Genomic DNA, 24,323 nt, shown 5'->3' on the forward strand with positions numbered 1-24,323 from the left:
CCCACACGACTTTAATGGAGTATGGAGTAATGTATTTGTGATTAAGGTTGTTATTGAGACATCTTGCTGAATGCATGTTTCTAGATTTAACACACCCGCACAGCTGCCAATAAGCCAACAGAATTACTATGAGAGCCTGCTAATAAACAGAGATCATTACCAGATGTACCCCCTCCTCATCCCTCCTCCTTCCCTCTCTCCAACACTGAAACAGTGATCTCAGTGGAAACTCTGAGTCCAGGCCCAGAGCTTCCCTACACCCCGGAGCACATGCATGTCCACAGCCGCCTGCAGGAACATCCACCCCCATTTATACTTTGCCAAACGAATACTGCACCTCCCTGCCTCACACAAACTCCCAGAAAACTCCTTTTCTCTGAAGGCCTCTCCAAGATCTGCACACAAGGAGCAGTAGATGGCACTGTGTCTCTTCCTGCCTCAGAGGAGAGGGGAGTGAAGACCCCCTCCACCTCCTCTTCCTCCTCCCTTCCCCTCCTCTTTTATGTTCACGTCTGAACACAGAAGTGATCCAGATGCATTGAAATTCCACAGAAAAGAGACTTTCTACAGAAATGAAAGAGGATACAAGATGTGCTTCAGCTGCTTTTCATTAGGCCTGATGAAATTACTCCAGTGTGCATCTATTCAGGGTTTCAGTGCTTAATTTTCTACATGGAAAACTTGAGAAACAACTGTGAAAATGAAACATAAGTAGCTTTTTTCTGGTTTCTGCAGACATTTTCTGAAATTATTAAAACACGGTCGAGATAATTTGTGCGTGCACTCTCTCCTGCAAAGAGACAAACATCATCTGTGCATGTCGGGACCTCGTTTACTCTCAGGCTTGTTTATTCCTGTTGTTCCACTCTTCCTGTCTCCTGTGGAGCCCTTTTAAGGAAGCAAACGTATCTTGGATTTTGTGTAAACTCCAGGTCCGTGCGCGCTCTCGTGTAGTATTCCCTACTCACCATCCCAGAGAAAGCGCGTGAGCTCTTTTTCTTCTTCCTCCTCCTCCTCCTCCTCCTCCCTCCCTCCCTCCCTCAGCACCGCGCGCTCTGGTCCTCCTCTACGCGCTCTGGGTCTCGCCTCGGAGAAACTGCGGCGGAGAAGCTGGAATCAACAAAAAGTTTTCGTCGATTTGTTTTTTTTTTAAGAAGTAGCGGACTTTAGGGGGGTCCGGTGTGTTCGTGTTGTCTGGGGGGAACTGGGTGGTTCTGCTGTGTGTCGTTGAGTTCTCAGTTTTAATCGCAGTTTGATCATGGAGACTCTCAGGGGGCTCCTTGCGCTGCTGTGCGTCCTCCTGGCTGGAGCGCAAACGAATAACCAAAGAAACAAGTTTGCGGGTAAGTTTGCTTCACCCCTATTGTACCTTTTACATGTTTTTATTTCTAATATGTGGTGTTCATGGCATTTGTTTGCCTGTAAGGGGATCTGTCTGTGCTTGAATATACTGTAGTGATGTTTGCTGCAAGAGCGCATCCAGATGTTCGTTGTCTTTGGGCTGCATAGTTGTGAAGGTTTTTCCTGCAAATCAGCAGCAGAGACGCAGCAATAGGAGAAAGTAAGATGTGATGATGACAGTAGCTTAGCCCACCCTGAGCAGGCCCTGGGTCTGTCCTGTGGTTTTCTTTATGGACCTGAGTAGTGTAGAATAGTCTCTGGGTGTGATGCAGAAGAAGATACAACGGTGTGGATGCCAAAATAATTTATGTGGAGAAGAATCAAAGCAGGTTATGAAATGGCAGTTATGCATCCCCACCAAGGTGCTGTTATAGTTCAAGTGTATAAGCAAACTAACAGTGTACAGTCCTGCAATTGTCATAAACCTGCATGTGTGAGGATGGATCAGGTAGAGCGAACCTATGACACCCACTGTGACTGTAGGGTGCTGTAGGCCTCCAATACTGCAGCAGTGACACCCATGCTGACGTCACTTGAGTTGATGGGTAGACGGATGTGCACCCATTTTGGATTCACTGGTTCTTGAAGAGAGAACAGATTTAAATTGATTCATGAAATTTATTGACAGCCATCTTTGTTTGTTTCCTCTGTGAGCAGACTGTCCGGTGGATCTTTACTTCGTGTTGGACACGTCTGAGAGTGTCGCCCTCAGACAGAAACCTCCCAACTATTATATCAACCAGATCAAGACTTTCACCAAGGACTTCATAGATCAACTCAAGGAAATGTAAGACATAAATACACACACACACACACACACACACACACACACACACACACACACACACACACACACACACACACGTTTTTACTCTTCTCCATGTGAAAATCCTTTTTGGCATAACGACAGTAACCTTAACCATTAAAGTTAATTGCATAAACCCAACCCAAAGCTACTCCATTGCAGAGTCCGCAATTATTCAATCAATTAGTCAAATGATAACACCTCCATTCCTAATGTCGAGGTGCATTCTGGGACACTGGGACACAGGTGCAATACTGCCAACTGACCAAACCCATCACTGATGCTGACTACGACATTTAAACAGTATTTTTCAGCCTGGCGTAAAGTTAATAAAAATTACAAATATCATCAGCGAAATACTAATGTACCGAGGTTAAAGGTACTCCCTGTGCAGCAACACATCACAGCTGCTATAAAACCTTAATTTACAAAGTATTTAGTAACTGCAACTGTCAGATAATTGTACTGGAGTGAAAGTGTATTTAGTAGTATTCGCCTCTCATATTACAACTACAAGTACCTCAGACGGTGCGATGTAGCATAGTGATGTTGTGTTAATGTGTTGACTGTACTTAATACTTCTATGTGTCCAGGCGCCACCGATGTGACCGCGTCCTGACTTGGAACTCAGGAGCGCTGCACTACAGTGACGAAGTCATCATCGTACGAGAGCTGAGTGAAATGGCCACACATCGTCAGGACTTGAAGAATGACATCGACACCATCAACTACATCGGCAAGGGCACATACACCGACTGTGCCATCAAGAGAGGCCTTGCTGAGCTGCTCGTTGAGTAATAATAACACAAACTGGTACATTTTGGCAGATTAAATGATGAGAGCACTGATATCATTGTCAAGTGTGTGTTTGTGTGTGTACCTGCATTCAGTGGCTCCCACTACCACGAGAACAAGTACATCGTGGTGGTGACTGATGGTCATCCCATCACTGGGTACAAAGAGCCGTGTGGAGGCGTGCAGGAGGCGGCTAATGAAGCCAAGCAACATGGAGTCAAAGTGTTCGCTGTCGCCGTCTCACCTGACCAGGAGGTAAAAACTCACACCTTTGATTCTACCCTCATGAGGACCCACATACCCTCGGCCCCTAACCTCAGATTAACCAGCCCAACTACATGCACAATTCCTATAAATAGTAAATGATAAGGAAACCTACTTTTCTCAATCACTTTCTGAATATGAGTAATTGGTTCCTACATGAACTTACTGCCAAAGTCATAAAAGTTTTGATTATTTTGCAGACAGAGTTCTGTCTTGGTTTTTCTTTTGACAAGGGTATGGTGATGTCATATACTTTCATGCATGAATCAGAAATCAGAATTTAATGACAGTTGATGGACTTTTCTAGTCGCAATCAAATGCAACCAAACCATAACCTACACATTATGGATGAAGTTGCTTTGCTGTATGGGGAAATTAACTCTTCATAAATAAAACCTTCAGATGTTCAGATGAGGTTATTATTATTTCATTTTGCCATCAAAGTTGACATATGAAGTTATTAGAAGCTTTTAAGATTTGTATATACATATTACATTATCTGTTGTCTACTTGTGTACATTGTCCAGAGTGGCTGGACAGTGGACACATTTAACCTGAATGTAAAAGATGTTGTACAAAGTCATGTGTAAAAATAAATTTCAAATTTCAGAAACACAAAGGCATTTCAACTAACTAAGTATTTTTGCAGAGGAATTACCCTTTAACCTTGAACTATATCTAATCTTAAATTTTTACAGTTCACTGAAGTACAGCCATGTGTAGTGAAGTGCAGTGAGGCGATAAATAAATAAAGTAAATTAAAAGTAAGTGCGGTTCTGTAAAGTGTACTGTGAAGTGAGTTGACATTAAATGAAGTAAGTCAACTCAATTGCAGTTATGTGAAGTGAAGTAAGGCGGCATTAAATATATTGAGTAAAGTGAAGTGCAGTTATGCAAAGTGTAGTGAAGTCACATTAAATTAATTGAGTAAAGTCAAGTGCAGTGTAGTGTGATGTGAAGTGAGGGGAGGTAAAAATTAAGTGAAAAACCTTCACTTTCCAAAATAAAACTTTATTTAAAGATTAAAGTATTGTTACAGTCATTGAAAATAATACAATATTTGAACACACTTAATGATTGTTGTTTATGTGACACTGTCTGAACTGAGGGGAAAAAAGGAGGTGATCTACATTTTAGTCTGATGCTCAGAGAGCAACTAAACAATCACTGTTCTTGATGTTCTACGTGGAAGTCTAACTGTAGATAGTCCGTTATATCTAATACAAAAAGGACTAGTGACAACATTGGCTGAAGCTAAGTGAGATCCTACAAAGAACACTGTCGCAGAATAAAGCTTTTAGAGATCAGTTTTAACAATCGGAAAACATAAGCGTGTTGGTGTAGGTGCTACTTTCAGGCCAGTAGCTGATGGTATGTTTTGTGTTTCACCAGGAAACCAGGCTGTCAATCATCGCCACAGACCACCAGTACAGACAGAACTTCACCGCTGCAGACGACTCCAGATCCACCAAGATGGAAACCATTCGAACCATCATCGATATGATCGTATGTATATTCTCTTCTCTCTTGTGGACAGAATTATTTTATTTTTATTTTAAATTAACCTTTGTTTTCTTTCCTTCTTTTCAGACAAACAAGACAGAGGATGTGGTATGTGATTTTCACATGTTTCTAAGGAAATATTTTCATGTCTGTTGGCTTACTACTGTTGAATATAAAGTAGAATGTCCACAGTAATTGAGTGAACATAAAAAAGTATCCCTACTGTCATCTGACAGTTGTACTTTCTGCTGTTAAGTTCAGAAGACTCCACTGTCTGTTATTATTTAAGTCTTTCATTTTGAGACCAGCTCAGAAAACAGGATCGTATCATGTTTCCTTCTTTGATTTGAAGATAAAGACAATTTTCTGCGTTAATAATCTTTCTTTTCTATTTTTTTTCTAGTGTTGCTCTTTTGACTGCAATGTAAGTATGCCCTAGTACATCTATGCAAATTCAAACCATACTTGGAGCAATCAGAAATCGGGTCAATGGTTGTGTCTGTTCTGTTTTGTATGCAGGCTAAAGGAGGGGTTAAAGGACCAGACGGGCCGACTGGCGGAAAGGTGTGATTATCATTTGAATGTATTTGATGTCAGAAACTCAACAGTCAGTGCATTCCGTTGAAAACTGAACTAATGAACTCTTGTTTCCTTTATTTTCTCAAAAGGGAGAAACAGGTAGACCAGGAATGCCAGGAGAGAAAGGAGATATTGGCGCGGAGGTAGGCAATTTCCACAATCAGCCTCATACACAACACAAACACGAAGAAATACACAACAATCACCATATCTGCTCGGATTTATCATGGAGCACAACCTCACGATAATGATGAATTCTTCTGTTGTGTTACAGGGTAACTTCGGAGATTCTGGTCCTCCCGGTTACAATGGAGAGAAGGTAGCGTGCACTTCTACCACTAACACAACATGGGGTACATATCTGAAAGGGTAGAATCATGAATGAATCATTGTATGCTAATGAGATTTAGCAGTTGCATCTATCATGAAGCTGCGAGTAACAGATGATACAACATCATTACATCATGTCACAGTGGGATTTAATGGAGATACCGCACTGAATTATCCAGCCAGATGAATGGACTGACATGGTCGGCACTTAACCTGCAGGGGAACAGTGTCGTTGATGTAACATACCTGTGTGTCATGCATCCTATCTTATAGACATGCAAATGTATACTGACAGGTGTTTCACATTGATCATAATATGAAGTATGAAGAATTTTCCCAAATGATCGTATATTGCTAATTACCCAACCCCCACAACCCAGAAAAGATGCAACAACGTGTCAATGTAACTACATATTTTTATTATTAGCCAATTTTGGCAGGATTGGCTAATATGGCAGGATTTTTTAGTGTGAATGATTGTAGGTGTTGCACTGAACAAAATGCGCGAGATTCCCCTGGTTCCCCCTACCTCAGGTTTTCAGTGGAAAGAATGAACCTTACCCACACTCCCTCCCTATCTCCCCTAGGTCACAAACTGAAACTAGAGTGCCCACTTCAAAAAGGTCTATTGACCCACAAGGGTGTCAATGAGCGATAGAAAACCAATTGTGTGAATGTCAGCATTTGCCGCCATCCCGGCAAGATTCAGTTCTGTGCAGCTGCCCATGTCTCCATCCTCCACTGTGCCACAAATTTGAAAAAAGGTTTTTTTAGCTTCACATATTTATTAGCCAGACATTTAAGAGTCAAATTGATTTATGTCTCCAAGGTCTGGTCACTCTGAATGTATTTCTGCTTATTTGATGTTGTTTATCTCATGATGATCACTGACTCTTTGTCAGACTGTACTCACCTTATCAGTCACCACCATGCTGTTTATTCTGATGATGGTAATAATGTGTGTATTTCTGTTACCAGGGAGACCGCGGTTCCATAGGAGGGAAGGTACGAACACATCAAACTCAAATATTTACTCTTAAAAAAGATTCAGTAAATGTTGGGTCCTGTATGATTCATGACTCACTAATGTGGTCTGTGTTTGTTGCAGGGTGATAGAGGAAACAAAGGCTACAAGGTGAGCTCTTCCTGATCGGCGGATCCTCAGATGGATACTCTTTCAAATTAATGGTTAATTTCTTCTTCCATCACTTTTATCCTCATTCATTCTGCTTCTGTTTTTGATTTTTCTTCTCAGGGAGACAAAGGTCACAGGGGAAATGATGGAGTGGATGGACGCAAGGTGAGTTACAAACCCCAACATCTGATCAGTGCAGCTCTTGCTATCAGTCTTTCTTTGATAAAGTTAATGAGTTTCATTATCTTCCATGTTTCTGTGACTTTCGTCCTCAGGGTGAAGCTGGTTTCCCTGGTCTTGCCGGCTGTAAAGGATCTCCCGGATCAGACGTGAGTCATGTATCTCAAACGGAGGATAATCCCACTGTTATGGTCTTGCATTTTGGCTGCGACAGGAGTGACACTCACACAGTGTTGACAGTATAACTCCAGATGGAAACCAGTCATTAGATGTTTACACACATTGACATCAGGTTTAAGGACTGCAAATATACAGTAATTCAGAGCTACAGGTGTTAGGAAACAAACACAAACTCACATTCTATTTTTGTGTCCTGATTTCTCTCTTCTCTCTTCAACACTTCAACACACTCAGACGAGTCACTTCTATATCTGCCTCGGGCTCGTCTTCATTGTTTACACATAAGCCATTGGCCAAAGTTGCGTGTTTAGGAACGTTGCTGTCGGTGAGGCAGACGGACTGAGGCACTGGCTCTTTAATCACCACTCCGTTTACATTCTCTGCTGTCAGGTTGTTTAAATGAAGCCATATAGTCACACTGTAAACAAACACACTCGCGTACATGAGCATACATGCGCAGCGACCTCTGAGATGGAGTGTTGGGCTTCAGCTGGTCTCTGTGTTTTATGTTTGCAGGGTCTGCAAGGAGAGCCAGGACCAAAGGGAGACCCCGGTCCGTACGGACTGAAAGGAGCAAAAGTAAGATTTAGGAAATCCTTGCACTGTCAGTGATTGTTAGATTCTGCCTTTTGTGCTCTGTGATCAGACCTTTTGTGCTTTTTTCAGGGAGATGGTGGAAAAGACGGCGAACCAGGAAGGTCTGGAAACTATGGACCTCTGGGACTTACGGTAAATCAGTGCAAAGACAAACAGAGGAAAACGACAGGCAGCAGAGAAGAGATATGACTCCAGTTTTCTATCTTTATTGTGACAGGGTGGCCCGGGCCCTCGCGGAGCTGATGGGGACAAAGGAGAGCGTGGGGATGATGTAAGTAATAATTCTACTTGACAACATTAAGAAAATATCAACCTTGTGACCTTTCATGACCCATCTAATATCTTGTGTGTTTCAGGGCGCGCCTGGAACGGATGGATCACGCGGCGAGAGAGTAAGTGAAATGGATTAATATTGACTTTAAATTTGTTTGTTTGTGTGTGAGAGCTGCCAAAGTATACATTTACATCTTTAAAATGTCTTGTAGGGACAAGTTGGAGAGAAGGGGGAGCAAGGTTCCCGTGGAAACAGAGGGACTAGAGGAGAAGGGGTAAGTGATGATACGGATGATGATGAGGAGGGATGAAGAGTCTGTGGTCTTTCTAATTTCTGTATCCCTTCCTTCGAAATTCATGGGAAATGCAGTTTGGCACTCGTACTGACTAGACTGCAACCACACTGTTCTTAATGGGACCCATATGATTGTTCTTACTCTCTGCTCTTACTTAGCTCTGTGTGCACTGCTCTGTCTGTTGTTGGACTTTATGTCGCCTGAAACCTTTAGTGTTCTTCTTTCCAGGGGGAGCCAGGACCCCGTGGAGAGCAGGGAAGGGAGGGCTCAACTGGCCCCAACGGAGACCCTGTAAGACACACACACACACACACACACACACACACAAATTGAAATATAACACACAGAAATTGAAATAGGTACAAACAGGAGCTACGGGCTGTGTTTGGTCGCTGGCCTGAGTTTCAAGAGGCGGCACAGCCATAAAAACGAACCACCCACTTTTCTCTCTGGCAGCATCCTTTTTTCCAGTCGGAGAGGTAACGTGCACACTGCATCCATACTTCATTTTGAGGGGTAGCACAGTGAGCAGAGGCGAACCTGGCCCGTGCCCCAGAATGCCGCCCACTCCCAAATGCTCCAGCTCCCCTCTCCTCTCTCATTCTCATTTTTTTTACCTCTCCTGGGAACATCGACACTCACTCTTTCCCCTCTGACTCAGTTATTCTCTCCGTTCGCTGCAGCCAAAGCCTCAGTAGGGTTTTTCTTAATAAGGCTCCGGGCACTGTAATAATAATAATACGTTACAAGCGTTAGTTGTGGTAACCTCCGTGATGTCAGTGGTTTCAATGGCTCTTTTGTGCTTTCGACTGGGCCTCCGTTCCTCATCAGAACTGAATAGTACAGAAAACATGGAATAAGTGACTTGTTGGGCCGACCTCATACACTCAGGAAAAACTGTATCCTCACATGCACTTATAAACTGCACATCGTTTGCTGTCATACTTTTACTAACATTAAAAAATAGCACTTAATTGCAATTTGCTTGCAATTTTTCAAAGTATCTTTGAAACTTTTGCAAACGTTAACTCTTTCTTTTTTGCTGTGCCAGGCTCAGCTCGGTCCATCCAGGACATAGACAGGTCCGGCTGTGATTAAGCTTGGTTGTGCTCAAAAACAGGAAACAAAGAAACATTAACCCTCAGACAAAACAGAAAAACAGTTCTCACGAGAGCTCCTTTACTTTGCCCATAGCCATCAATACATTCATGAGATTTGTTCCGTTTCAGCAGTGTGCAAAGAGTGACCGTCGGACTGAGCTGCTGCATGTAGCAGCTGGGTCCAGCTGTTGTCAGGACTTGGCAGCAATTCTATATAAAAAAAAACTTCAGATCATAGGTCAAATTCACAAGATATATTGTGTAAATCAGACACAATTGGATGTTTAAAAGAGATTACTTCCACATCTAACAGTTAAACCTTCTGTGTCCACTCTTTGTTTTGAGTGAGGCAACATCACTACAATAGAGCCAACCTATGAAGTCATTATTCTAAAATGTTGGGGTTTTGCATTTATCTTTCACAAACTGTGTGAGATAAAATACTCAGCCGCTGATAAGTACAATTATGCTAGTCGCAGTACTTTGTGGACACTGTTACACATTGACATACTCTGATCTTTTTTTTATGTTTTCTTACTGAATCAGCATTTGACATTTTAGCTGGAAGATTGGTATAAATACTTACAAATAATTACTTTAAAGGGGACATTGTATGCCCATTTCACCACAAGTTGATATGGTTCCTTGGGGTCTTAATGAAATGTCTGTAACATACTTTGGTCAAAATACCACAAGGATCATATAAAACAGCACCCTTTTTACCCTTCATATAAAACAGGATGAGGTGGGGGGTGGGCCAAGGCCATGTAGGGAGACTTCCAGTGCCTTGTTACGACACAATACACAGGAAGCTCATTCGAGTCACTCAAGCATGACGTTTCTGACTTAGAGGAACCATAAGAAAACGCGCAAGTGTATTTTTCCCAGAGTTTTTGGGTTGGTAGACATGCCAGATACCCACATTAACCTGTAGAAGCACTAACAAAGTGGAATTTGCATGCTATGTCCCCTTTAACACATTGTGAATCACTTCAGATCATCAAATCTTAGCCATCACATTGACAGAGGAGGATTCAGTCAATGAAGAAACTTTAATTAACGTCATCACTGTTTTGCAGGGTGAGCCTGGCAGGACCGGATCTCCTGGCTACAGAGGAGATGAAGGCTCCCCTGGACCTGAGGTGAGTCCAACAGCACACACACAGATTATCAGAAATCAGAAGTTAATGATTGGTGGCTTGTCTGGTCACTGTCAATCAAACTGTCCTGATGAAGCAGTTCAGTGTTGGATTATTAAACTTTTCATGAATAAGACCACTATATTAAATACCATTTTCTTAAACCTGATACATTTAAAAAAAAAAAAAAAGTGATTGGTGCTTATTCTGTCATGAATATTTATAAAACTATGGCCTTTAGGAGACTTAAAACTACAAAGCAATGTAACCTGTAACCCACAGATTTAGCTCCATTGTGCATATAAAAGTAACGTTTTGTGCATGAGTCACAGTCAAAAACCCATTATCATCATTATCCATGTATAATAAAAGAATAAGCAATCATTACTACAACATATTTAAAGTGCTTATGCAATGTAGTATTGCGTAAGTAGTTAAAAGTCAGTTTGCAACATGTAGAATTCAGTTTAGAGTTTTTATTCCCACACACGACACAGACACACACAGTGTGTGTACACGCTACATGTCATGTAAAATGTCATATGTTTCTAATCTTATCTTTCCTTTTGTCTTCAAGGGACCCAAAGGACCGAGAGGAATCAAAGGAGCTCCGGGAGACAGAGGCCAGCTGGGGGAGAGGGTGAGTGTGGGAGACAGAGAGGGGAACTGAGGAGAAGAGAGACAGATGTGTGTCATCCATCATAAGCCCTGTCATGAGGTTTGCATATGTGTGTTTGTGCGAATGGATCTCTAAGTGTCTCTCTTTCTTTGTTTCAGGGAGAAGATGGTGTCCCAGGAAATGGCACTGCAGGTTGTCATGGTTTCCAGGTGTGTGGTGGTAGTTGTTAATGGTCTGTAGGTCATGTATGATACATTTACGATTTTACATGTTGAAAATGTATGTCTCTTTTAGGGTTATCCTGGGCCTCGCGGAGACGCTGGTGAGACGGTAGGTCATCTTTAAATTTCCTTAAACTTAGGAATCAGGCTGTTAATGAACTATAAGTAGAGGTCAGATACTGTGTATGGGCCTGTTTAGTACTGGTACTTAAGGGTAACATCAGGACTGAATATAAGTTTTCTTGCTATAAGTTAATTAAAATCAATCTCATATTCCCTCATGACCCCTAACCTTTTCTGTGTGACCTTCAGGGTGGCAAAGGAACTCCTGGACCCAAAGGAGATGATGGAGAGCCCGGAGACCCAGGCCCCGATGTGAGTCTCCATTTTGAGTTGCTCCTCGCTCTTGATCTCATTTGATGTTTTCCTCAATCCTTTCTTGGCAGACAGCGCAGACAGGATGTGAATCACATGTCTCGTTTTATTTGCACATTTACATATTTTTCTTTTTTTTTAATGGCCTTTTACTTGAAGTAAAATATAATCATATGTTTCGTCTTTTGATCTCTGTCTTTCATTTTGTTTTTCGGTGTTAGACCCTCATACTTTACTGCTCTTTTTTTTTTTTATCCGTGATCTCACACTCTCCTTCTGTTCTGCAGCTGGAAATGCTTTCTTGAGTAGATCTGAACACATCTTGTGTGTGCGTGCGTGTGTGCGTGTGTGCGTGCATGCGTGTGTGCGTGCGTGCGTGTGTGCGTGCGTGCGTGCGTGCGTGTGTGTGTGTGTGTGTGTGTGTGTGTGTGTGTGTTACTTGGGAAGAGGGCTGTGATGTGATGCAGCTGTGTATATGTCGTTGTCAAGGATACCAGGAAATGAGTACAGACGATGAAGGAACTGCATTACTCTCTCTTTTAATGTGTCCATGAGTGAATGTGTGTGTGTGTGTGTGTGTGTGTGTGTGTGTGTGTGTGTGTGTGTGTGTGTGTGTGTGTGTGTGTGTGCGTGTGCGTGTGTGTGGGGCGACAGTACTGTGACCGTGCCAACTTTAATACTTTAACCCCCGGTTCAACTTGGTCGTGTTTATGTTAAAATTATTTGGGTTTCATGACTGAAACCTGAACCTGAGCTGATTCTACAGATGTGTTGCTGCCATAAAGTGTTGCATCATTTTTGAAGAAACTGTTTTGGAAGCCTCAAAAAATCTTCTTGATTTTAAACTTGTAAGAGCCACTTGTTTGTGACTTTTTCAAAGACTGGTTCTTTTACTGAAATATAAATAATCAACGCCAAGCCTTAATCAGTCTGCAAACTTTGGGTAGTATTTGGGAAGTGGTTTGGCAGGAGAATGGACTAAAACTTAAAATCAACATTTGGTCCTCTAATGAATTCCACGTTTACATTTTCTAGACATACGCATCACTAATGGTGAAATGGTGAAAATCTTTAATGCCAAGAGGTAATGAAAAGGTTTATACCACTTTAGGCTATAGCAAGCAGCCAATTAGCTTAGCATAGCACTAAATTTGAAATAGTAGGTAGGAGAACTTGCTTCCTCTACCTTCAGGTATTATACTCAGGCTACTAACACCTTTAGAGCTAACATATTTAATTTATGTCTCAAGAATTCTTGGAAAAAGAGTATTAACGACAAGCAGCAGTTTTATGTGAGTTACTGTAGGTGCCAGACTATTCTCCTGGCTGACAGCAGCAGTAACTTCTTTAAGTCCGTCACATTGGCCGAACTACAGACATAGTTTGTCAAATACATCTCCATAAAAGTGCAATTCTTCATTTTTATATTTAAAATTTTGCACTGATTAAATTTGATAGACTTTAGAGGGGGCCAGTCTACCTGTGTCAGGTTGTGTCCAGTTTTTGTACAATGCTAAGCTAACCTGCTGCTAGCTATAGCCTCGTATTTAACGGAGAGATATATATCTAATGCTTGGCAAGAAACTGAATCAGCAAATAGCCCGAAAATGTTCTTAACTTCTGCTTTAAACATGATATCATTGTTAATCTTTCATCGGCTGCTGTTTCATTGTCCATAACCAAGCCTTAAGCAAAAATACACAAAGCCATATTTAATGGATCTCTATGGAAAAAGTGAATCCATTACATTCCATGTATCCCTCATTTGTCTCTTGTCATATTTTTTTCTCTCAGAACAGTCGCTTGTTTGTTTCCACTGTTTTCTCTCTGAGCCGTTCACTATTTTGGACAGTTCAGTGGAATCAGTTTGGCTCAAGTTCACGAGACATTAAACTGGTTAACAACGTTTTCAGAGAATATAAGGTCACTGGCCTCATTGTGATTTTTGAACAACTGGATGTCTAATTTAAATAGTTTGAAAATGTCACACTGTGCAGACATGTGTGTTGACACCTGTCCTGTCTCTCTCCGGCTAGAGGGGCAGGGGGCGGACACATCTGTGTGTCAGAGAAGATAAAGGTGTTTGACTTGTTAGCTAACATACTTAAAAATGATAATATGCACAGTTACAAGGTTCGACACTGACCTTTGGCTGCGATGTGAAATAAGACGCCGTGACATCAAGGTCATCACATGTGCGAATACAATGTGTGTGTGTGTGTGTGTGTCTGTGTGTGTGTGTGTGTGTGTGTGTGTGTGTGTGTGTGTGTGTGTGTGTGTGTGTGTGTGTGTGTGCGTGGGTGCGTGTGTGCGTGGATGAAATGACGCATGTTTTTTACATCATAGTGTTTGATGTTGAGTGTGCAGTAATTGGAAACGTGTGTGTTTGTAACTCTGTGTGTGTGTGCCTGACATTACCTTCGCTCTCTCTCTCCCACTCTATTCTATCCTCCACGTAGTTGAGCAACAGAAGTGTAGATCTGCTCGTCGGCTTCCAACTGAAATATCAGTGAAAGATTTATTTTTAGGATTTGTGTCCTCACTGCATCTCATTCTGTCTGACTGTAAAATTGTTTTTAGGAGACAGCAAATCAGAATAAACTTGGAGCAGAGAATTTTAGGTTAAAGTTGGTCAAATAATTCTAATTAGTATTTTAAGACATTGGGCTCTATTTGAATGATCTTAGCACATGGTATAAAGTGCATGGAGAAAATGCATTTACGTCCATATCCACCTTTGTTAGTTTAACAGCATGGCTCACAACGTACAGAGAACGTTGTACTTCTCTGTATGTCTCTTAATCAATCATGGGTGTTTTTTGGGCGTAACATGCAATAAACCAATCAGAGTGCCAACGCCCATTCCCTTTAAAAGCCAGGTGGCTATTATTATTAATGGAAAATTGTAAGAGAGAATGTTTCTCTGCAGAAGAAACACTTTCAATGTGCACAGTGGAGTGTACCATGCAGAATGTACGTAGAATGTACGTTGTGCAATTGACATTGTATGTAGACTCATGTTAGTATCTAGTTAATACACCCTTAAAGTTACATTGTCTGTGCATTCCTGAGCCACTGACTCGAGACCAGGTTTTTTGTCAGTTTCTGCTGCCTTAAGAAAGCAATTTGCCAACAATATATTGTGATCAACTCACCCATGGGTGCTCTTTTGGGCCTTTGCTAGTTAAACAACATGGACACTAGACGAGAAAATGTGTGTCGTTTTAACACTAGCAAGGGACCTCTGACATGAAGAGAATACATGCATTTAAAAACTAAGTCCTGAATGTGTCCGTTTGCATTACTTTTTTACAAATTCTCCAAAGCTGCCGACAGTCTACCTCAAACCAAACTGCCCACATTAGTTAAAAGTGTGACACAGTATCTGTGGGAACAAGGACCTTAACGATGAGATAATTGTCCTAAATTGATTTACAGTGTTAAGCGCTTCATTTTCCATACTTGTGTCGTCTGAGCCATAATCTCACAGTGATCAGCAGCAGGTCACAGAGAAGCAGCTGCAGGGGCTTTAGCTGCTCTCTGTTCCTGCAGCTGCACTGATGTGGCAGATAGCTGGACAGAAAGAGTCAGATCTGGTAACTATTAAGATTTGAAATGGGTTTAGAGTCTAAAATGATACCCCTTCTAAAATGATGTATGCAATATATGGCTATTTATTTGTGTTGAGTGGGATGAAATACAGCAGGATATTGAGTGACATTTTATAAGTAAAAATACAAATAAATAAGTGTGAATAAAAGTCCAAAGTAAAAGTTTTCATAGTGTTGAAAAGACGACTTTTCCAAATGTTTTTTCTTGGATGAGCTGAAAAAAAGACCAAACAGATCCCTGTTGGGAAAGTAATTGGGAAAGTAACTAAATGAAAATTGTCCGAAGAAAAATAATATTTTTTATTTCTTCGTTATTCTTCTATTCTTATTCTTCTATCAAGCTCGCTCGCCTATAACTCATTTGAAAGCCTGATGACCATCTTATACTTGCTTCTGTGTAATTCACGATGTTATATTCTTTCCAATGGGAGTACATCAAGGCTCCATATTAAGGCCATTAGTTTCTAACTGTAGATGCTATTTGGTAACCTCCTCGAATTTTATGTCGATTTTTATATTTTAATAAAAGTTTAAATGTTGCCCAAAACACTGCAGCATAAATGCAAAACAAAATATTTAAACACACAACACCAATGTTTGTTATTTAAAATTTCTTTCCTTGCTCTACTTCTATGGAATAAGTTACGATGGCCAAATATAGGAAAAGGCATTATCGACTTTTTTCCATTCATTTTCACTGCATCTATCAATATATATTTATTTATCACTAAGTACTGACGCATATTTATTTCAAACAACTGAACAGATCCTATTGAAGTTGAATTGTAAACCCTTGGATGTAGTTTGTGCTGATAAACTTACATGTATGATCTTTTAGATGAGTAGAGAAACAAGTGCACCCAGCTGGGCTCTCCCCTACAAACATTTGAACCCTCTTAATCTATAAAACATACACACAGGACACAAAGCTGTAAACTTGTCATGAAAATGAATTTAACATGGATACTGCATTTCTGTCGTATGTATAACTAAAACATTTGTTTCTCCTGTAGCAAAAAGTGTATCCATTTATTTAAGAAGAAAATTGTATACAGGCGTGGGCCCCTCTCTTAATCTCCATGTCATTTTCTCTTTTAACAGAACAACCAACCAGGACCTTCAGGATCCAAAGGGGCCAAAGGTCACAGAGGACCTGAGGGCAATCCGGTAAGAGTACCGTGTGTGTGTGTGTGTATGTGCGTGCGTGCGTATGTATGTGTGTGTGTGTGTGTGTGTGTGTTAAGGGCTTGTATCCAGATGTAAGCAAGCTGAGACACCGAATGTGCTGCAGCTCACATTCTGTATGAAAAGAATGTAAAGAAACCCCTGCCCGCCTTCATGAGTATTTGCGGCACCAGGACATGAAATAGAATAAACCACAACGTCCTTTTGTTCATGGTAATGAGGCAACATGATACTTACTACGCTGTTGTGGCTCACTAATGTGTTTTAAGAGATTTTGAACAAACAAAGAGGTCTATTTGGCTGCAAATCAATTCATTGTCGACTTTGGTCTTTTTGGTGCATTTGTTGATGATAAGGAGTAAAAGGAAAATCGGCAAACTCATATTTTACAGCACGAAATAGTGAATAGTTTGGTGCAGAATTTCAATGTGCCTGACTATTCACATAAAGTGCGACAAGATTTAGCATATAAATCTATCCCGATTTATTTTTAATAGAGGATAGAAAGGAAATGCATCTCGGAAAAAGAAAGATGTAATCTACATGAAGGGGTGATGGTCTGGTGCTCCTTTTATTAAATAACAAGAAAAAAGATGAAATACCTGGTTACACAATAAAGACATTCACAGGTTGGTTTAGAAGCATAAACTGTACCACATCAGCCTCAGTCCATATTTCAGGATGTTCCTGAGAGAACTGCTGCAACAGCTGGAACCAAGATCATAGTTTTTTTTATATTTAATTTGAGGCAGATCCCGTTTGTTTCTTAAGAGTCTGAGCTGTGCGTATTTGGTTAATTTATTCTCTTCAACCGGAGTTGAGGTGCATGTTGCTTGAACCTAGCTTCAAGTTGACTACAGTATTTCCTTTTAAAGACTAAAATAACAGTGAGCAATGGTTAAAGACAAATGTGTTGAATAAAAAGACAAATAAACTTTACACCAGACTGAGGAGGAAGTTTTTCTTCTTCTATTATACTGTTCTGTATTATACTACAATGTGATTTTGTCAACAACGCTTATTCTGATTGGTTAGATGTGTACGCGTCAGAAGTGAAACCTTTGAAAATTTGGCCTTGGTCTGAAAAAATAAAAGCTGCAATATCGCTCAGCCAAAGACCGTCACTGATGTGAAAAATTGTAACGACTGGATACAGGTTTGAAAAAACGAATAACTTGAAAGATAATCGTAGGAAAAAAACGTGTCTAGTGTGCGAAGGCCTTAACAGATTGGGCAAGCAAAACCTTGAGCACTGTATATTTCACTACTTGTGGGCAGAGGTTGCTTCAGATCCCATAGAGATCCAGTAACTGAGCGCAGATCACCACTCATCATAACAAACAAACCACATGCCAAGACCTAACAAAATGGCATCCCTGTGTTTGGCTCAGTGTAAGAAGGAAAGATGTTGTAATTCACTAATTGGCAAGTGAAGCTTTTGGTATTGGATCGTGTGAAAAAATGAACAAAGAGAGGATCTAAATATAACGCCGTGTATAAAGGCTTGTTCTCTGAGGCTCAAACTCAACATCCGAACTTTCTTTCTCCTCCTCCTCCTCCTCCTCCTCCTCCTCCTCCTCCTCCTCCTCCTCCTCCTCCTCCTCTCCCCTCTTTCCTCACCTCTTCTTTCTGTTCCTCTGTCTTGGATCTGTGCTGCATATTTTATTTTGAAAACTTTGCTTCATATGATTCTCAGGACAATTTCTCTCAGTCTACAATTAACGGCTGTCCCTCTATTTTTCTCCCTCTCTTTCTTTCTTTTCTTTCTCTCCCTCTCTCTTATGCAAGCTACACTGGCGTCTTAGTCACAGAAAAGAATGCTCTTAAACTCAGTTTAATGTCTGTTAAACCAAAACAGATGGTTTTCCTGCAGCTGAGCAAAAGAAAACTTAAATGCTGTGGCAATGAACTTTTGGAGGATCCACATGTTGTTGCAGAAAGATAGCGGCTAACACAAAATGTGTGGGTGTGGATGTGGGTTTTGTGACTGAGGGATTCTGGTTTGCAGTCAAAAGAGGAATAGTTTTCCAAAGAGTCACCATGTCTTCCCAGTTAAAATAAAAAGGCTCCAGGAGTCTGTCACCCTGAAGTCAGACCAGATAAACTTTTGTTTGGCCAGTATTTCCTCAAAAAGATAAACATGCACATCTATCAGGGAGATGAATCAGTTTCCCTTTGCTCATATTCATTCTCTCTCTCCATTCAGGGACCTTCTGGGCCTCCTGGACCACCAGGAACTGATGTGAGTATAAATTAATTCAATCAGTCTGTTTAATCTGAACCCCTGCCCTCATTTGAGCCACAGACCCGAACCAGGCAAAGCACCGCAGAATAAATTCCCCCTTTAGGTTGCGCTAGTTTAGAACCTGAAACTGATACTGTATGTTCAATCGAATCCAATTTCCTGGAAGTGAAGCCCATAGCCACTCGTCAACCAGACGTCAAAGTAAAACATCACCTTAGTCATAATCTCTTTTTCTTTTGGAGCGGCTTGAAACCGTCTGGGTCCGGGCTATGTGTTGTCTTTGAAAGTTTTGTAATGTGATCTACCAGAGCTTTGCAATAGTCCAACGTACTCCACCTCTCTCTGCAGGAATGTGAAATTCTGGATATCATCATGAAGCTCTGCTGTAAGTTAGACACTCACGCTTTGACAAACAAAGAAATAAAACCACATGCTGTCTTCATTTAACGCTTTGCCCTCTTGATGTGTGATTAGCCAAACATGTAATCGAAACCAGAAGAAGTAAAGTAGGTTACTTTTTGTTATGTCTTCTTTTTTTTGCACAGTCAATTAACTTTGATTTGTGTTTTTTTCCCATCCTCTGCCAATCACTTGGCAGCTTGTTGTGGTAAGTTTGAACTCAATCTACAACACAGTCATTATCACAATTATTGAGTCTACTCCATGGCTAATCCGATCCTTTGTGATTTTTGTTTATTTCTCTCCTTTTAGAGTGTAAGTGTGCACCTCTGGACCTGGCATTCATTGTGGACAGCTCAGAGAGTATCGGTTCCACAAACTTTGCTCTTGCCAAAGACTTCATCATCACAGTCATAGACAGACTGATTAAAGACCAGCAAGTCAAGGTACAATAAATTCCTTCCCTGAATTTATTCTGGCTCTTGACATTTGACTACGCTATATTTCATATTCATCCCATATCTTTGCCTGACATCTGCAGGATAACCCATGTTTGACCTCTGTGCAATGTGTCATTTACACAAATTGATACCAATGATGTTGCGAAAACTATTTTTCTGAGATGTTAGGAACTTCTCTCCTTGAGAACAGCCCTCAAAATAGAAAGTGTGAATGAGAGAAATTGTCTCTGGTTTTGGAACTTACTTTAATGTCTCTCCAGTGACTTCTTCCAGTTTGGATATAATTAGTCAGGATGGGTGGGGACGCAGAAATGTTGACAGAAGAAAACACGTGGTTTTGGACATAACACACAGACCAAAACACATGGTCACCATGCACTGTTTTTCTTTCCAGTTTGTAGGCAACGAGTCCCGGGTGAGCGTAGTCCAGTACAGTGGATCAGAAGCTCAAGAAGCTGTTACCAGCATCTCCAACAGCCTCACCAATTTTAAACAGTGAGTTCACTTGCATGCGGTCACAATCCCGCCTGCCTCAATGCTTTTTCTGTGGCTTGCTCTTTGAATGTTTAGCATAATGGTGATTCATAATGAGTCAGTATAGCCACAAGTTTGGTGTTAATGTTTCAGTTCAGGTTAAATCCTCTCCAAATTCCAAAGACAGTATTTTTAGAAATACATGATGCTCATAATCAGATTAAATCTAGCCCCCGCCATCTGAGATCCACAATTACAGGACGGAACACAGCACTCCGACATCTTGATACCAGATCTTAGACCCAGAAACAGATATCACACGTGACAACTTAACCAAAATAGCTTAGCTTAGCACTACATCCAAGGTTGATTTCTTTCCCCAATAAGTTTCTCTTTCATTCTAGATAAGGCAGTAATTAAGCTTATTGTGTATGTTGGAGTGCTTGTTTTCAATGTCATGACTTTTGCCCAAAAATCGATTATTGTGACATCCAATGTCTCTCTGTCTGTGCGCAGGAAGGTGAGAGACTTGAAGTGGCTGGCCGAGGCCACATACACAGGCGAGGCCCTTGAATATGCTCTGAAAAACACAATCCAAATGATGAGGACAGAGAACCGAGTTGTTCTCGTCCTCACTGACGGACGCTCCGATATTTCCAGGGACAAGGTTCCCCTTAACGTACTCTGTGGTAATAACATCCGGGTGAGTAACTTGATAGACACTACTGATAACGATGCCACATCCTTCGCCCTTGAATTGACCTAAGAACCTCCTTCCTCATCTCTAGGTGGGTGGTTTAGGAGTGAAGGACTACTCAGGTCGTCAGCCCAACCAGGAGCAGCTCGGAGATGTGGTGTGTAAAAGTGACCCCAAACCAGGCTTCTCCTTCGTCCTGGAGAACTTTGCTGAGCTCCTGGATGACACTTTCTTGCAGAACCTTACATCCAAAATCTGTCAAGGTTAACACACACACATACCTGCACACAAATGCACATCCTCGGAAATTTGCATCAACTGAATAGTTTGTAGCAGCCCAAAATAAACTGACTAAAACTGTCTGTTGTTCCCTCATCCAGATAAGAAATGCCCAGACTACAAATGTCCCAGTAAGTCGTTTTTTCTTTAACAAGTGAATTGAAAATGTATTAATGCTATTTGGCTGTGTTGCACCTTGTTAGCTCTCTTGTCTGTCACTAACCAGCAGAAACTAATATATTGTTGTCTGTTTGTGTGTATATTGCAGTCACTTTTACTCAAGCTGCTGATATTTTGGTGATGATGGACAGCTCAGCCAGTGTGGGCCAGAAGAACTTTGAGACAAGCAAGACCTTTGTCCGGCGCCTGGCCGATCGTTTCCTGACCGCAAAGAAAAACGCGGGTGCTACTGTCAGAGTGGGTGTGGCCCAGTATAGCCGAAGTGCCCGCATGGAGCAGGGGCTGACCACCAATTTCACCCTGCTGTCTCATAAAGTTGAAGAGGCCGCCTACCAAAATGATGGCACCAATGTCTTAGAGGCCATGGACTTTGCTGTTAAGAATTTACGAGGCCGTGGGGATGCATCGGGAGGCATCAAGAAGCTGGTGCTGTTCTCTGATGGCAGGTCTCAGGACATCACCGGGCTTAAGCTGGATGTCCGCAAGGTGGCAGACGCAGGGGTGGAGCTATATGTTATTGCTGTTGGCAGCCAGGTCAATGAAGTCAACTTGCGCACACTGGCGAGCGGGGGGCGGCAGGACGACATCAGCTACGCCCAGCGCCACATGATCCGTGTCCCAGATTACCCCTCTCTGCTCCGCGGTGTCTTCGCCCAGACCGTTTCCCGCAGGGTGTCCATGCCCTAAATGCAGGGCCCCAAACAACAGGACCAACGTGCTTTAGATTTTTAATCCCATTACGAATAATCAGTCTCACTCATTTACTTTACACTGTGTTCAAGTACTAAAAAAATGTCACAAAGACAAATGATTGTGTGGCAGACAAATGGAAATGTCTCCATCAAATCTCCATGGGACTTTTTTACCCTGAGTAGAGCCTCCAATGAAGACCATCTCAGGCTGTGTACCAATTCAACCATCTATGTTTAAATAATTATCCAATAACCCAAGTGATTCTACGATTTTAGAGTTTTAGAGGTTGACGTGACAACAAACAGTTGAAGGGAACTATTGGGAGGTAAAGGTCAGGGTGAAAATGTCCCATAAAGGATTACTTCAGTCCTGAGGTCTCTCCAGGACTGGAGCTCCTTCCAATTGAAGGCTTGTGTTTCGGGTCTAATGTGGAGTTATTTTCGTAGCTCTTACCACTCTTTCAAGAGGTGCCTGATGTGTAGTCTCACACTTTTTCATCTTAAGAACACAAATGAACCAACCAGAGGTGTGAACGTAAAAATTCAAGATACAAATCCTTTGGTGAGTGACTGCTGTAACTAAATGTCAGCTATATTTTCGGTTTTGCTGTCATGAACCTTATGGAAAGATGAGTTAGAAATGTCATAACATGTACAGGACTCAGTGATAACCTACACCCGACATCACTTGAAAGGAGACCAAACCGACTGGGGAAACCGGATGTGACATCAGGCAGACACAAACAAAAAATCCATCAGAACTTCAACCAGGTAGTGATTAGGATGCAACAGCTGGATTCAACATGTGTGAGTCTGTCCGAGTGTGTGTCTGCGTGTGTGACATATAGGTGTTTGGCGGTGAGGTGTTTTTTGTAGCCCCGGGCGATTGCTCTATAAACAGTTGTGCAGGGGTCAGTGGTTCAAAAGACAGAATGACAGAAACCTGTTCTTTAGTGTCTGTGCAACACATCAGCCTCTGTCAAACACACACACGTACACACACATCTTTGTACTTAATCAGTAAGGTAGGAAAACATCTGTCATAGTTGGAGACTGGAAAACAAATCTAAAGGGACTGATGCTGCGAGTCCCTCACACCCGCAAACACACACACACACTATTTAGTTCCTCTCAACTGTAAATTCTAGACCTTAAATGTTGTCATTAGTGGCCCAGGGCTGCTGTACTGTTGTTGTTATCTGTGGTGCTATTAGTCTCAGTGTATCAACCTCTACCCATGATGTAAAAGAAGATATTTGTCCTGAGGATACACAGCCTCAGTAGTGTTGTAAGAGCTCCTTCAATAAAGGTTGCTACACTAAACTGTCTCGACTCACTTTTGTCCAAACTCACACGCATCAACACATTGAAATCTCCATTTTATAAGCCACATTTTCATGTGTACATAATGATTTCCCTTTAGCATTGATTTACTTTCTTTGATTCACTCTATGAATCGCTTCCTGTGGCAAATCGCAGCGTGGCTTTGCTTAGACTTCAACTTCGGTGAACTTTGACCCGGGACATACGCTTCTCATTCATGCTCTTGTGGCGGGTACACACCAAACGCGAAGCAAGTTCTTCTCTTGATGAGATTATATACAAAGTCAATACAGAGACACAATCAAGTTGAAATACCCAAACACTAGCGAAAAATTTGTGTGATGCAATTTTGCGAAAGCCAATCAGCGTCGAGAATGAAACTCACTTAAGACAGGTCCTGGCACCGATCCAAGCAAGCAAATGATCAAACTGCAGTTACTGCCAATGTTTCTTGTTAAATTAAAATTGATATTCAACTCTAAAAATAACTAGAGCTAATCTAAGTGAGTTATCTCTTATAAAAACATTGGCATCTGGCTCGATGACAAGTTAGCTTTAGGTGTTCATACTTATAGCCTCTTGAAAAAAAAAAATGTTGTTTTCCTTTTACTGCTAAAAGATTAGTCTCAAGTATCTCAGTATTATGATGGTGATGTAATTTATATGTAGCGTCATCTCTTTTTAAAAGAAAATAGATGTAGTTAATCATGGTACGATGCAGCTTGTAACTGGTGAGGTCATACACATCATTGTAACTTATATGTGTAACTTATGTTTCCTAATGGTCTTCACTGACTTTAAAGAGAAACCCCTTTTTTTTTGTTTAATTGCAAAAACTTTACAAGGTAAATTACCGCACGGAATATCTACTTTGCTGACATGTTGCTCCAACACCTCTAACATTAGATCATCAGAGGAAATTCATCTCGAGGTCCCAGCCACCCGAGTAGAGCTGGCTAAATCTGCCTTTTCCCCTCTTGCAGCG

The 24,323-nt window shown here is 41.4% G+C and overlaps 1 protein-coding gene across 1 annotated transcript; it reads left to right on the top strand.

Moving 5' to 3' along the window:
- Positions 1-1,032: 1,032 nt before the first annotated feature.
- col6a1 (collagen, type VI, alpha 1) lies at positions 1,033-23,338 on the top strand. The gene is made up of 35 exons (XM_035169742.2): positions 1,033-1,343; positions 2,059-2,188; positions 2,800-3,000; positions 3,097-3,256; positions 4,658-4,771; positions 4,856-4,876; positions 5,172-5,192; positions 5,288-5,332; positions 5,437-5,490; positions 5,622-5,666; positions 6,656-6,682; positions 6,786-6,812; positions 6,933-6,977; positions 7,088-7,141; positions 7,689-7,751; positions 7,839-7,901; positions 7,987-8,040; positions 8,126-8,161; positions 8,255-8,317; positions 8,567-8,629; positions 10,518-10,580; positions 11,155-11,217; positions 11,355-11,405; positions 11,491-11,526; positions 11,730-11,792; positions 16,505-16,570; positions 18,795-18,830; positions 19,182-19,218; positions 19,432-19,440; positions 19,545-19,678; positions 20,088-20,188; positions 20,684-20,870; positions 20,956-21,127; positions 21,245-21,274; positions 21,412-23,338. Exons 1-35 carry the CDS (start codon positions 1,259-1,261, stop codon positions 22,008-22,010), a joined length of 3,018 nt encoding a protein of 1,005 aa, XP_035025633.1. The 5' UTR covers positions 1,033-1,258; the 3' UTR covers positions 22,011-23,338.
- The last annotated feature ends 985 nt before the right edge of the window (positions 23,339-24,323 follow it).

The sequence above is a fragment of the Hippoglossus stenolepis genome, chromosome 11, assembly GCF_022539355.2.
Source record: "Hippoglossus stenolepis isolate QCI-W04-F060 chromosome 11, HSTE1.2, whole genome shotgun sequence".
Taxonomy (NCBI): domain Eukaryota; kingdom Metazoa; phylum Chordata; class Actinopteri; order Pleuronectiformes; family Pleuronectidae; genus Hippoglossus; species Hippoglossus stenolepis.

Excerpts from the sequence above, each read along its gene's own strand:
- col6a1 (XM_035169742.2), top strand. The coding sequence starts at position 1,259 with ATGGAGACTCTCAGGGGGCTCCTTGCGCTGCTGTGCGTCCTCCTGGCT. Across the intron at positions 4,877-5,171 it reads CAAACAAGACAGAGGATGTG|TGTTGCTCTTTTGACTGCAA; the intron begins GTATGTGATTTT and ends TTTTTTTTCTAG. Across the intron at positions 18,831-19,181 it reads CTGGACCACCAGGAACTGAT|GAATGTGAAATTCTGGATAT; the intron begins GTGAGTATAAAT and ends CTCTCTCTGCAG.